The sequence below is a fragment of the Salmo salar genome, chromosome ssa17 (genome assembly GCF_905237065.1).
Source record: "Salmo salar chromosome ssa17, Ssal_v3.1, whole genome shotgun sequence".
Classification (NCBI taxonomy): Eukaryota; Metazoa; Chordata; class Actinopteri; order Salmoniformes; family Salmonidae; genus Salmo; species Salmo salar.
In genome coordinates, this window is record NC_059458.1 from 72,279,954 (window position 1) to 72,295,543 (window position 15,590).

Consider the following 15,590-nt stretch of genomic DNA (forward strand, 5'->3'; position numbering starts at 1 on the left):
ACACCTTATCACTTATAATAAATAAATACAAAACGATTTTGATGGCGTTTTAAGCCTGAAGGTCGTTTTTCTGCAGTGTGCGGACAGCGTTTCCTCTTTTTGAGATGCTAATGTTAACCATCTCCTGATTCCTAATTGGCATATATCATTCCTCACCTCTCCTCGGCAATAGTTGATGTGTGGTGAGCTTTCTGGCGCAAAGGGGCAGTCCAGACCACACCCAGGTGGGTTCTACACATTGGTCATGGATGAGGTGATTTCCCCCCTTACTATTTAAAGCGCTGACAGGGATTTTTCTGCCATTGAAATCCTTGGGCGGGCCGCCTGAACGGTTTATCGGGTCACCTAAGTCCACACAGTGAGGGAGAAAAACGTTTTTATTTTTGATAGATTTTCGGGATGGACAAACACTTTTCAGTGTAAACTTAAACAACAGATATAACGGATGTAGAAAAGACTAGATGTATATATATTAGAATATGATCTTTGAGAACTAACAATCACCAAAGTAAAAACAATAAATTTACCAGTATTGATTTTGTTATTATGTTTGAGCAAAATAACACTGCATTAGCCATGGCAGAACTGCAGGAATTTTGCTTTAAAATTGCAATATCTTCTCCCAGCTCCATGGAGAAATATGTAGAACTGCAGAAAATGATCTCTGCTCCATGGAGAAATGTGAGCCCTGCAGGAAATGAACTTTTAAAACCTCCTGAAAATGATCTCTTCTCCATGGAGAAATGTGAGCACTGCAGAAAATGATCTCCGCTCCATGGAGAAATGTGTAGAACTGCAGAAAATGATCTCCGCTCCATGGAGAAATGTGTAGAACTGCAGAAAATGATCTCCGCTCCATGGAGAAATGTGTAGAACTGCAGAAAATTATCTCCGCTTCATGGAGAAATGTGTAGAACTGCGGGAAATTGGCATAAAATGCAAATAATACTGTACACCATCAAGATGAGGGCCTCTTAAATTCATCTGCGCCTACGGGCTGACTGCGCCCGTTGCCACGCCCACCACCTAAGCCCTTTTTTGATCCAGAAAAAACCCTGCGCTGATATAAAAAGCGCCATAGAAATCAGTCTTGTTTTTGTTTCATTATGTTAAGTGTTGTAGAACATGCAGCACTGTAGTGTACCTTACATTCTGGGATCCAGCGATACTGCTAGTGTGGTGTACCTTACATTCTGGGATCCGGCGATACTGCTAGTGTGGTGTACCTTACATTCTGGGATCCAGCGATACTGCTAGTGTGGTGTACCTTACATTCTGGGATCCAGCGATACTGCTAGTGTGGTGTACCTTACATTCTGGGATCCAGCGATACTGCTAGTGTGGTGTACCTTACATTCTGGGATCCAGCGATACTGCTAGTGTGGTGTACCTTACACTCTGGGATCCGGCGATACTGCTAGTGTGGTGTACCTTACATTCTGGGATCCGGCGATACTGCTAGTGTGGTGTACCTTACACTCTGGGATCGCGATACTGCTAGTGCTGGTGTACCTTACACTCTGGGATCCGGCGATACTGCTAGTGTGGTGTACCTTACACTCTGGGATCCGCGATACTGCTAGTGTGTGGTGTACCTTACACTCTGGGATCCGCGATACTGCTAGTGTGGTGTACCTTACATTCTGGGATCCGGCGATACTGCTAGTGTGGTGTACCTTACACTCTGGGATCCGGCGATACTGCTAGTGTGGTGTACCTTACACTCTGGGATCCGGCGATACTGCTAGTGTGGTGTACCTTACATTCTGGGATCCGGCGATACTGCTAGTGTGGTGTACCTTACACTCTGGGATCCGGCGATACTGCTAGTGTGGTGTACCTTACACTCTGGGATCCGGCGATACTGCTAGTGTGGTGTACCTTACATTCTGGGATCCGGCGATACTGCTAGTGTGGTGTACCTTACATTCTGGGATCCGGCGATACTGCTAGTGTGGTGTACCTTACATTCTGGGATCCGGCGATACTGCTAGTGTGGTGTACCTTACACTCTGGGATCCGGCGATACTGCTAGTGTGGTGTACCTTACACTCTGGGATCCGGCGATACTGCTAGTGTGGTGTACCTTACACTCTGGGATCCGGCGATACTGCTAGTGTGGTGTACCTTACACTCTGGGATCCGGCGATACTGCTAGTGTGGTGTACCTTACACTCTGGGATCCGGCGATACTGCTAGTGTGGTGTACCTTACACTCTGGGATCCGGCGATACTGCTAGTGTGGTGTACCTTACACTCTGGGATCCGGCGATACTGCTAGTGTGGTGTACCTTACACTCTGGGATCCGGCGATACTGCTAGTGTGGTGTACCTTACACTCTGGGATCCGGCGATACTGCTAGTGTGGTGTACCTTACACTCTGGGATCCGGCGATACTGCTAGCCATAGATGTGCACGCATGGATAAATAATCCTGTTGGTATATAGTCCTATTTCATTTTCAAGAGATGATCAATACAAGGATATGGTTTTAAATAGAATTTAATATTACTCAAGACTTTAATGCGTTCCGGCCTCCCGAGTGCACAGCGGTCTAAAACACTGCATCTCAGTGCTAGAGGCGTCCCTACAGACCCGGGTTCAAACAGCCGGCCGCGACCAGGAAACCCATGAGGCGGCGTACAATTGGCCCAGCGTTGTCCGGGTTAAGAGAGGGTTTGGCCGGCCGGGATGTCCTTGTCCCATAGCGCACTAGCGAGTCCTTGTGGCGGGCCGGGCGCATGCACGCTGACTTCTGTCGCCAACTGTACGGCTTTTCCTCCGACACATTTGGTGCGGTTGGCTTCCGAGTTAAACGAGCAGTGTGTCAAGTAGCAGTGCGGCTTGGCGGGGTCGTGTTTCGGAGGACGCATGGCCCTCGACCTTCGCCTCTCCCGGGTCCGTAGGGGAGTTGCAGCGATGGGACAAGACTAACTACCAATTGGATATCATGAAATTGGGGAGGAAAAAAAGCTTTTAATCATTTTAATCAACAACAACAAAAGCTTTTATGCGTTGTCTGAATATGTTAGCCAACAAAACATTTTTATTGTAATTTGCATGATATGGTATTTGTAGGATTATCATAAATCACTATGCCTTCATCTCTTGTTGAGGAACATGTTATATTTACTGTTCTGTAACCCTGCAATGCAACTTCATACTTGTTTCAATATCATTGCTGAATACCAAGTTCTCTACTCTTCACCAGAATATGTCGGTGTGTCGCACGTTACCGATGGAGGTGTCGCCACAGTTTATTGTAAGCGGCAGATCTACGTCACATTTTATGTTAATTGACTATGACAAATGTTTGTCGAAGGATCACAATCATACTCGTTTTTGTTTGTTGTAGTGTAGAAACACCCTAACTCTGCCTCTCTCTGTCACTTTCCCCCTCTTACTCTCTCTCCATCTCTCTTACGACTTCCTCTCTCCATCTCTCACTTGCTCTCCCTCTCTCTTACCCTCTTCCTTCTATCCTATTTCCCCCCCTCAATCCCTCCCTCACCCCTTCCTCCATCCCTCCTTCTTCCTCCATCCCTCTCTCCCCCTCCATCCCTCTCTCCCCCTCCATCCCTCTCTCCCCCTCCATCCCTCTCTCCCCCTCCATCCCTCTCTCCCCCTCTCTCCCCCTCCATCCCTCTCTCCCCTCCATCCCTCTCTCCTCCTCCATCCCTCTCTCCCCCTCCATCCCTCCTTACTGGCCAGGTTGAGCAGAACTGGGCGACTCTACAGGGTGGGGAGATGACCATACAGACCACACAGGCGTCCGAGGCCAATCAGGCGGTCGCGTCCCTCGCCGAGGCCGCTGTCGCCGCCTCCCAGGAGATGCAGCAGGGAGCCACCGTCACCATGGCACTTAACGGGTAGGGCGTGTTCATTAGGGCACACCGTCACTAGGGTAGGGCGTGTTAGACCCACTTAACGGGTAGGGCGTGTTCATTAGGGCACACCGTCACCATGGCACTTAACCTCTCTAGGGGTACGTGGGACGAAATCGTCCAACACTATTCAACAGCCAGTGACAAATCAGAGCGCCAAATTTAAAACCACAAAATGTCATAATTCAAAGTTCTCAAACATAGGACTATTTTACACCATTTGAAAGATAAGACTCTCGTTAATCTAACCACATTGTCCGATTTCAAAAGGCTTTACAGCTAAAGCAAAACATTAGATTATGTCAGGAGAGTACTCTGCCAAAAATAATAATAATCACACAGCCATTTTCATTCATGAATAACGTTCACAAAATACATAACAATTATTTTAAGAATTATAGATACAGAACTCCTTTATGCAATCGCGGTGTCAGATTTTAAAATAGCTTTTCGGCGAAAGCACATTTTGCAATATTCTAAGTACATAGCCCGGCCATCACGGCTAGCTAATTTGACACCCACCAAGTTTGGCCCTCACCAAACTCAGATTTACTATAAGAAAAATTGGATTACCTTTGCTGTTCTTCGTCAGAATGCACTCCCAGGACTTCTACTTCAACAACAAATGTTGTTTTGGTTCCAAATAATCCATAGTTATATTCAAATAGCTCCGTTTTGTTCGTGCGTTCAGGTCAGAATCCGAAGGGTGACGAGCAAGCGCATTTCGTGACAAACAAATTCTAAATATTCCCGTACCGTACTTCGAAGCATGTGAAACGCTGTTTAAAATAAATTTTTATGCTATTTTTCTCGTAAAATAGCGATAATATTCCAACCGGGCGACGTTGTATTCATTCAAAGGCTGAAAGAAAAAAATTTAGTAGTCTCGTGGACGCGCATCTTCAGTGTCACTGTTCCCAGCCTGACCACTCACAAACAGAGCTCCTGTACTTCGCCCGGAGACTGCAGACACCCCATTCCACTTTCTGGCGCCTTCTGAGAGCCAATGGAAGCCTTAGAAAATGTCACGTTACAGCAGAGATGCTGTATTTTCGATAGAGATGCCACAGAAGGAGAACAAATTGTCAGACGGGGCACTTCCTGTATGGAATCTTCTCAGGTTTTGGCCTGCCATATGAGTTCTGTTATACTCACAGACACCATTCAAACATTTTTAGAAACTTTAGAGTGGTTTCTATCCAAATCTACTAATTATATGCATATTCTCGTTTCTGGGCAAGAGTAGTAACCAGTTTAAATCGGGTACGTTTTTTATCCGGCCGTGCAAATACTGCCCCCTAGCCCCAACAGGTTAACGGGTAGGGGCGTGTTCATTAGGGCACACCGTCACCATGGCATTTAATTAGGTGGGGAGTGTTCATTAGGGCACACAGTCACCATGGCACTTAACAGGTAGGGCGTGTTCATTAGGGCACACCGTCACCATGGCACTTAACAGGTAGGGCGTGTTCATTAGGGCACACCGTCACCATGGCACTTAACAGGTAGGGCGTGTTCAGGGGGGTTGGTGTCAAGGGACAAGCAGGGTCGTCCAGCCAGGCGAAGAAAATGTGCATCTCAACAGCATTGTGGACAATCAGGCCATATGCTGTATCTGCACTGACTCTGGGAGTAGGTGACTATTGAGAGTACTTAGTCTGGGGGACCAGTCTTCATAATGACAACACACAGATACCACAGCCATTAGATGACCCATCCATGTTTACTTAAAGGCCTAGTGCAGTCAAATGTGACCAACCGGGCCTGGCTGCATGACGTAATGCACAACCTCATACGGACCTTCTGATAGGACGAGGCAGAGCCCTGTTGGTCAGGTGACCCATGGGCTGTGCCTCTGGCGCTTTATAAACCATCCCAATTCCCCAGGCTCCACAGCGGACTGCTATTGGTTCGACTACTGTAGGCTAGTTGGTGAGTGATGACCTCATGACCTGTGGACCCATTAGCTGAATACTGAGAGTAAAGATACTCACTGGCAAGGACTGCAGGACAGCGGCCTTCCTTTGTCAATACATGTGTTTTACCCAAGAGTTACACCTAGTCATCAGAGTGTATCTTTTGATCTACTGACAGTCATCAGTGTGTATGTTTTGATCTACTGACAGTCATCAGTGTGTATGTTTTGATCTACTGACAGTCATCAGTGTGTATGTTTTGAGCTACTGACAGTCATCAGTGTGTATGTGTGTATGTTTTGATCTACTGACAGTCATCAGTGTGTATGTTTTGAGCTACTGACAGTCATCAGTGTGTATGTTTTGAGCTACTGACAGTCATCAGTGTGTATGTTTTGAGCTACTGACAGTCATCAGTGTGTATGTTTTGAGCTACTGACAGTCATCAGTGTGTATGTTTTGATCTACTGACAGTCATCAGTGTGTATGTTTTGATCTACTGACAGTCATCAGTGTGTATGTTTTGAGCTACTCAGTCATCAGTGTGTATGTTTTGAGCTACTGACAGTCATCAGTGTGTGTGTTTTGAGCTACTGACAGTCATCAGTGTGTATGTTTTGAGCTACTGACAGTCATCAGTGTGTATGTTTTGAGCAACACAGTCGTCAGTGTGTATGTTTTGAGCAACACAGTCGTCAGTGTGTATGTTTTGAGCAACACAGTCGTCAGTGTGTATGTTTTGAGCTACTGACAGTCGTCAGTGTGTATGTTTTGATCTACACAGTCATCAGTGTGTATGTTTTGATCTACACAGTCATCAGTGTGTATGTTTTGAGCAACACAGTCGTCAGTGTGTATGTTTTGAGCAACACAGTCGTCAGTGTGTATGTTTTGAGCTACTGACAGTCGTCAGTGTGTATGTTTTGATCTACTGACAGTCATCAGTGTGTATGTTTTGATCTACTGACAGTCATCAGTGTGTATGTTTTGATCTACTGACAGTCATCAGTGTGTATGTTTTGAGCTACTCAGTCATCAGTGTGTATGTTTTGAGCTACTGACAGTCATCAGTGTGTGTGTTTTGAGCTACTGACAGTCATCAGTGTGTATGTTTTGAGCTACTGACAGTCATCAGTGTGTATGTTTTGAGCTACACAGTCGCCAGTGTGTATGTTTTGAGCAACACAGTCGTCAGTGTGTATGTTTTGAGCAACACAGTCGTCAGTGTGTATGTTTTGAGCAACACAGTCGTCAGTGTGTATGTTTTGAGCTACTGACAGTCGTCAGTGTGTATGTTTTGATCTACACAGTCGTCAGTGTGTATGTTTTGAGCAACACAGTCGTCAGTGTGTATGTTTTGAGCTACTGACAGTCATCAGTGTGTATGTTTTGAGCTACTGACAGTCATCAGTGTGTATGTTTTGATCTACTGACAGTCATCAGTGTGTATGTTTTGATCTACTGACAGTCATCAGTGTGTATGTTTTGAGCTACTGACAGTCATCAGTGTGTGTGTTTTGAGCTACTGACAGTCATCAGTGTGTGTGTTTTGAGCTACTGACAGTCATCAGTGTGTGTGTTTTGAGCTACTGACAGTCATCAGTGTGTGTGTTTTGAGCTACTGACAGTCATCAGTGTGTGTGTTTTGAGCTACTGACAGTCATCAGTGTGTGTGTTTTGAGCTACTGACAGTCATCAGTGTGTATGTTTTGAGCTACTGACAGTCATCAGTGTGTATGTTTTGAGCTACTGACAGTCATCAGTGTGTATGTTTTGAGCTACGACAGTCGTCAGTGTGTATGTTTTGAGCTACTGACAGTCGTCAGTGTGTATGTTTTGATCTACACAGTCGTCAGTGTGTATGTTTTGATCTACACAGTCGTCAGTGTGTATGTTTTGATCTACACAGTCGTCAGTGTGTATGTTTTGAGCAACACAGTCGTCAGTGTGTATGTTTTGAGCAACACAGTCGTCAGTGTGTATGTTTTGAGCAACACAGTCGTCAGTGTGTATGTTTTGAGCAACACAGTCGTCAGTGTGTATGTTTTGAGCTACTGACAGTCGTCAGTGTGTATGTTTTGAGCTACTGACAGTCGTCAGTGTGTATGTTTTGAGCTACTGACAGTCATCAGTGTGTATGTTTTGATCTACTGACAGTCATCAGTGTGTATGTTTTGAGCTACTCAGTCATCAGTGTGTATGTTTTGAGCTACTGACAGTCATCAGTATGTGTGTTTTGAGCTACTGACAGTCATCAGTATGTGTGTTTTGAGCTACTGACAGTCATCAGTGTGTGTGTTTTGAGCTACTGACAGTCATCAGTGTGTGTGTTTTGAGCTACTGACAGTCATCAGTGTGTGTGTTTTGAGCTACTGACAGTCATCAGTGTGTGTGTTTTGAGCTACTGACAGTCATCAGTGTGTGTGTTTTGAGCTACTCAGTCATCAGTGTGTATGTTTTGAGCTACTGACAGTCATCAGTATGTGTGTTTTGAGCTACTGACAGTCATCAGTATGTGTGTTTTGAGCTACTGACAGTCATCAGTGTGTGTGTTTTGAGCTACTGACAGTCATCAGTGTGTGTGTTTTGAGCTACTGACAGTCATCAGTGTGTATGTTTTGAGCTACTGACAGTCATCAGTGTGTATGTTTTGAGCTACTGACAGTCATCAGTGTGTATGTTTTGAGCTACTGACAGTCATCAGTGTGTATGTTTTGATCTACACAGTCATCAGTGTGTATGTTTTGAGCAACACAGTCGTCAGTGTGTATGTTTTGAGCTACTGACAGTCGTCAGTGTGTATGTTTTGAGCTACTGACAGTCATCAGTGTGTATGTTTTGAGCTACTGACAGTCGTCAGTGTGTATGTTTTGAGCTACACAGTCGTCAGTGTGTATGTTTTGAGCTACACAGTCGTCAGTGTGTATGTTTTGAGCAACACAGTCGTCAGTGTGTATGTTTTGAGCTACTGACAGTCGTCAGTGTGTATGTTTTGAGCTACTGACAGTCGTCAGTGTGTATGTTTTGATCTACACAGTCGTCAGTGTGTATGTTTTGATCTACACAGTCGTCAGTGTGTATGTTTTGAGCAACACAGTCGTCAGTGTGTATGTTTTGAGCAACGACAGTCGTCAGTGTGTATGTTTTGAGCAACACAGTCGTCAGTGTGTATGTTTTGAGCAACACAGTCGTCAGTGTGTATGTTTTGAGCAACTGACAGTCGTCAGTGTGTATGTTTTGAGCTACTGACAGTCGTCAGTGTGTATGTTTTGAGCTACTGACAGTCGTCAGTGTGTATGTTTTGATCTACTGACAGTCGTCAGTGTGTATGTTTTGATCTACTGACAGTCGTCAGTGTGTATGTTTTGATCTACTGACAGTCATCAGTGTGTATGTTTTGAGCTACTGACAGTCATCAGTATGTGTGTTTTGAGCTACTGACAGTCATCAGTATGTGTGTTTTGAGCTACTGACAGTCATCAGTGTGTGTGTTTTGAGCTACTGACAGTCATCAGTGTGTGTGTTTTGAGCTACTGACAGTCATCAGTGTGTGTGTTTTGAGCTACTGACAGTCATCAGTGTGTATGTTTTGAGCTACGACAGTCGTCAGTGTGTATGTTTTGAGCTACTGACAGTCGTCAGTGTGTGTGTTTTGAGCTACTGACAGTCGTCAGTGTGTGTGTTTTGAGCAACTGACAGTCGTCAGTGTGTATGTTTTGAGCTACTGACAGTCGTCAGTGTGTATGTTTTGAGCTACTGACAGTCGTCAGTGTGTATGTTTTGAGCTACTGACAGTCGTCAGTGTGTATGTTTTGAGCTACTGACAGTCGTCAGTGTGTATGTTTTGAGCTACACAGTCATCAGTGTGTATGTTTTGATCTACTGACAGTCATCAGTGTGTATGTTTTGAGCAACACAGTCGTCAGTGTGTATGTTTTGAGCTACTGACAGTCGTCAGTGTGTATGTTTTGATCTACTGACAGTCATCAGTGTATGTTTTGAGCTACTGACAGTCATCAGTGTGTATGTTTTGAGCAACACAGTCATCAGTGTGTATGTTTTGAGCTACTGACAGTCATCTCTAACAGGTTTCTCTTGTGAAATAGATTTGATGTCAGTGAGACTAAACTGTATATTTAAATGTTAAATCAAATAAAAACTGTAACCATGATATAATGTTGTTACAGAATGTCATTACGTAACACACTGTGTCAATCTAAAAACATCCAAACTGAATGAAACCTGCAGAAACATTTTGAGATTGGGAGAAATCTAATTCTGTAAACAATGTGCACAATGCACACATCTCCTGCTGCACTGCTTAGGGGTGGGGCTCTCTGTGGGCTTAATGCAGGATGCTGGTACAAGGGTGTGGAGTCAGAATCCTGCTGTCCCAGAATGCCGCAGTGGGATTGAGAGATGCTCTCTCCTCTCTGTTTATAATGGAGTAGGATGAAGTTGCCCATAGACACTGATTTTGGGTCAGTTTAGCATGTCCCCCACTGATGGTTAAAGGTCCAGCCCAGTGCAGTCAAATGGGTGATTTCCTGTGTTTTATATATTTCCACACTGAGGTTGGAATAATACTTTGAAATTGTATAAAATGATGATAATGCCATTTTAGTGTTAGAGCTGTTTGAAAAGACCGCCTGAAATTTCACCATGCAGTAAATTAGTTAATAGACCAATAAGAAAGAGGATTCCAAACATCTGCCAATAACAGCTGAAGTTACATTTTCCTCTCCCCACTCAGACCACTCTAGTCCTAGCAAAGTTCTTGTTTGAGAAATTGTCCTTTATTAAGAAGCTATTTTAGTTGAAACCGTTTTAATTGAAAACAATCATGTAAGGTCCTTAATTGTTACCTAGAAATGATTTGATATTGAGATAAAAACAGCTGCATTGGGCCTTTAAGGACAGTGCTTGCATTGGCAATGGGGCATCTTATAGCGTGAACAAAGTGCATCTAGGTGTATTCATATCAGCAAGTGCTGACACGAGACCCTGGGGTCTGAGCCGTAACAAGGGAGGGGCAGGCAACTAGGCTGAATAGTGTTATTCCCATAGTCTCTAATTGCATAGGTAGTTCTATAACACCTGTGATGTCAGAAAGCGGGGACGGTTGGAGCAGGAAACTAAGGGTCCCATAGGGACATGGGGTCAGCTGCTTTTTCCTCCCGTTTCAGTGTTTAATTTTAGTTAATTAATTAGCCGTTACCTTTGTACTCAACTGCCTCGCCTGGTTTCTGGGGTGTTAAGTGGTTGCTAACCAACCAATCAGCCGCTACATTTATTCCTCACAAAACCACTGCTGAATGAGTTTGCACTTTTCACAAAAGTGTGGTAACGGGTGTTTGTGAACTAAACAGTAAAACTGGTTTAAAGTCATTTGTTTTTTGGAACCTATTGTGTGTACTAAGTGTGAAGATGCTGGCGGTGCACTTGTTAACACTACGGTAGATGCTGGCGGTGCACTCGTCGACACTACGGTAGTTTGGAGTCATTTCCTCCAGTGTCTTGGAGTTCCCATTGGGGCTTGTTACAGGAGTCCTCTTCCCTCCTGGTTACCTCATGTGAGCAGCGTTGCACTCTGCACTGCCAGAACCTTCCGTCCCTGTTTCCCAACCCCCAGTGCCCACTGAGGAGGGAAAAGGCTTTTTTTTTTCTCTCAAAAAGAGCTTATTTTTTTATCCTAGTGGATGTTCTCATTATGACAGAATGGTTGAAAATGGGATATGTCAATTCTTGTCAGTGTGATCTTTAGTTTGTTCTATAAATGTGAGCTGTAAACAGTCATTCTATGAATCGTTGTGGATGAAACTCTTGGGTGTTGATTATATTTCCTATGTCGTTTGGCTGGAAGAGGAGAACTAGAAGTTAGTATCCGTGTTGAGGAATATGTGTCAGATTCCCAAAGTAAGGTGATTTACCCAATAAATTACTGGGAGTTTATATATGGAGTGTTAGACTCTTTATTTTTATAGTTTATTCGCCGTTAGTCAGCACCTCCACACAATCTTTTTTCTGGGTGTGCGCCAGCTCATGTCTTTTAGATTCCCAAAGTTGACCATGGCAGAAAAGATGCTTTATAATGACCCCATCCCCCATGTTCTAATGACCCCATCCCCCATGTTCTAATGACCCCATCTCCCCCGTATTCTAATGACCCCATCTCCCCCGTGTTCTAATGACCCCACCCCCACGTGTTCTAATGACCCCACACCCCCCGTGTTCTAATCAAATCAAATGTATTTTTATATAGCCCTTCGTACATCAGCTGATATCTCAAAGTGCTGTACAGAAACCCAGCCTAAAACCCCAAACAGCAAGCAAAGCATGTGAAAGAAGCACGGTGGCTAGGAAAAACTCCCTAGGAAAAACTCCCTAGAAAGGCCAAAAACCTAGGAAGAAACCTAGAGAGGAACCAGGCTATGAGGGGTGGCCAGTCCTCTTCTGGCTGTGCAGGGTGGATATTATAACAGAACATGGTCAAGATGTTAAAATGTTCATAAATGACCAGCATGGTCAAATAATAATAATCATAGTAGTTGTCGAGGGTGCAACAAGCACGTCCGGTGAACAGGTCAGGGTTCCATAGCCGCAGGCAGAACAGTTGAAACTGGAGCAGCAGCACGGCCAGGTGGACTGGGGACAGCAAGGAGTCATCATACCAGGTAGTCCTGAGGCATGGTCCTAGGGCTCAGGTCCTCCGAGAGAAAGACAGAAAGAGAGAATTAGAGAGAGCATATTTAAATTCACACAGGACACCGGATAAGACAAGAGAAATACTCCAGATGTAACAGACTGACCCTAGCCCCCCGACACATAAACTACTGCAGCATAAATACTGGAGGCTGAGACAGGAGGGATCAGAAGACACTGTGGCCCCATCCGATGATACACCCGGACAGGGCCAAACAGGCAGGATATAACCCCACCCACTTTGCCAAAGCACAGCCCCCACACCACTAGAGGGATGTCTCCAACCACCAACTTACCATCCTAAGACAAGGCCGAGTATAGCCCACAACGATCTCCGCCATGGCACAACCCAAGGGGGGCGCCAACCCAGACAGGAAGACCACGTCAGTGACTCAACCCACTCAAGTGACGCACCCCTCCCATGGACGGCATGGAAGAACACCAGTAAGCCAGTGACTCAGCCCCTGTATAAGGGTTAGAGGCAGAGAATCCCAGTGGAAAGAGGGGAACCGGCAAGGCAGAGACAGCAAGGGCGGTTCGTTGCTCCAGCCTTTCCGTTCACCTTCACACTCCTGGGCCAGACTATACTTAATCATAGGACCTACTGAAGAGATAAGTCTTAAGTAAAGATTAAAGATTGAGACTGAGTCTGCGTCTCTCACATGGGTAGGCAGACCATTCCATAAAAATGGAGCTCTACAGGAGAAAGCCCTACCTCCAGCCGTTTGCTTAGAAATTCTAGGGACAATTAGGAGGCCTGCGTCTTGTGACCGTAGCGTACGTGTAGGTATGTACGGCAGGACCAAATCGGAAAGATAGGTAGGAGCAAGCCCATGTAATGCTTTGTAGGTTAGCAGTAAAACCTTGAAATCAGCCCTTGCCTTATCAGGAAGCCAGTGTAGGGAGGCTAGCACTGGAGTAATATGATCAAATGTTTTGGTTCTAGTCAGGATTCTAGCAGCCGTATTTAGCACTAACTGAAGTTTATTTAGTGCTTTATCCGGTAGCCGGAAAGTAGAGCATTGCAGTAGTCCAGCCTAGAAGTAACAAAAGCATGGATTAATTTTTCTGCGTCATTTTTGGACAAAGTTTCTGATTTTTGCAATGTTACGTAGATGGAAAAAAGCTGTCCTTGAAACAGTCTTGATATGTTCTTCAAAAGAGAGATCAGGGTCTAGAGTAACGCTGAGGTCCTTCACAGTTTTATTTGAGACGACTGTACAACCATCCAGATTAATTGTCAGATTCAACAGAAGATCTCTTTGTTTCTTGGGACCTAGAACAAGCATCTCTGTTTTGTCCGAGTTTAAAAGAAGAAAGTTTGCAGCCATCCACTTCTTTATGTCTGAAACACAGGCTTCTAGCGAGGGCAATTTTGGGGCTTCACCATGTTTCATTGAAATGTACAGCTGTGTGTCGTCCGCATAGCAGTGAAATTTAACATTATGTTTTCAAATGACATCCCCAAGAGGTAAAATATATAGTGAAAACAATAGTGGTCCTAAAACGGAACCTTGAGGAACACCGAAATTTACAATTGATTTGTCAGAGGACAAACCATTCACAGAGACAAACTGATATCTTTCCGACAGATAAGATCTAAACCAGGCCAGAACTTGTCCATGTAGACCAATTTGGGTTTCCAATCTCTCCAAAAGAATGTGGTGATCGATGGTATCAAAAGCGGCACTAAGATCTAGGAGGACAGATGCAGAGCCTCGGTCTGACGTCATTAAAAGGTCATTTACCACCTTCACAAGTGCAGTCTCAGTGCTATGATGGGGTCTAAAACCAGACTGAAGCGTTTCGTATACATTGTTTTGTCTTCAGGAAGGCAGTGAGTTGCTGTGCAACAGCTTTTTCAAAAAAAATTGAGAGGAATGGAAGATTCAATATAGGCCGATAGTTTTTTATAATTTCTGGATCAAGATTCGGCTTTTTCAAGAGAGGCTTTATTACTGACACTTTTAGTGAGCTTGGTACACATCCGGTGGATAGAGAGCTGTTTATTATGTTCAACATAGGAGGGCCAAGCACAGGAAGCAGCTCTTTCAGTAGTTTAGTTGGAATAGGGTCCAGTATGCAGCTTGAGGGTTTGGAGGCCATGATTATTTTCATCATTGTGTCAAGAGATATAGTACTAAAACACTTTAGTATCTCCCCTTGATCCTAGGTCCTGGCAGAGTTGTGTAGACTCAGGACGATGGAGCTTTGGAGGAATACCCAGATTTAAAGAGGAGTCTGTAATTTGCTTTCTAATGATCATGATCTTTTCCTCAAAGAAGTTCATAAATTTATTACTGCTGAAGTGAAAGCCATCCTCCATTTGCGAAGGCTGCTTTTTAGTTAGCTTTGCGACAGTATCAAAAATAAATTTCGGATTGTTCTTATTTTCCTAAATTAAGTTGGAAAAATAGGATGATCGAGCAGCAGTGAGGGCTCTTCGATACTGCACGGTACTGTCTTTCCAAGCTAGTTGGAAGACTTCCAGTTTGGTGTGGCGCCATTTCCGTTCCAATTTTCTGGAAGCGTGCTTCAGAGCTCGTGTATTTTCTGTATACCAGGGAGCTAGTTTCTTATGACAGATGTTTTTATTTTTTAGGGGTGCAACTGCATCTAGGGTATTGCGCAAGGTTAAATTGAGTTCCTCGGTTAGGTGGTTAACTGATTTTTGTCCTCTGACGTCCTTGGGTAGGCAGAGGCAGTCTGGAAGGGCATCAAGGAATCTTTGGGTTGTCTGAGAATTTATAGCACGACTTTTAATGCTCCTTGGTTGGGGTCTGAGCAGATTATTTGTTGCAATTGCAAACGTAATAAAATGGTGGTCCGATAATCCAGGTTTATGAGGAAAAACATTAAGATCCACAACATTTATTCCATGGGACAAAACTAGGTCCAGAGTATGACTGTGGCAGTGAGTAGGTCCAGAGTCATGTTGGACAAAACCCACTGAGTCGATGATGGCTCCGAAAGCCTTTTGGAGTGGGTCTGTGGACTTTTCCATGTGAATGTTAAAGTCACCAAAAATTAGAATATTATCTGCTATGACTACAAGATCCGATAGGAATTCAGGGAACTCAGTGAGGAA

The 15,590-nt window shown here is 44.4% G+C and overlaps 1 protein-coding gene across 1 annotated transcript in view; it reads left to right on the top strand.

Moving 5' to 3' along the window:
- Nucleotides 1-15,590, top strand: part of LOC123728087 (nuclear respiratory factor 1) — a 40,988-nt gene that overhangs the window by 12,369 nt on the left and 13,029 nt on the right. Inside the window, exon 8 of the mRNA XM_045698656.1 lies at nucleotides 3,712-3,869. Within this exon, the coding sequence (XP_045554612.1) occupies nucleotides 3,712-3,869 (158 nt within the window). The remainder of the gene's footprint in view (nucleotides 1-3,711; nucleotides 3,870-15,590) is intronic.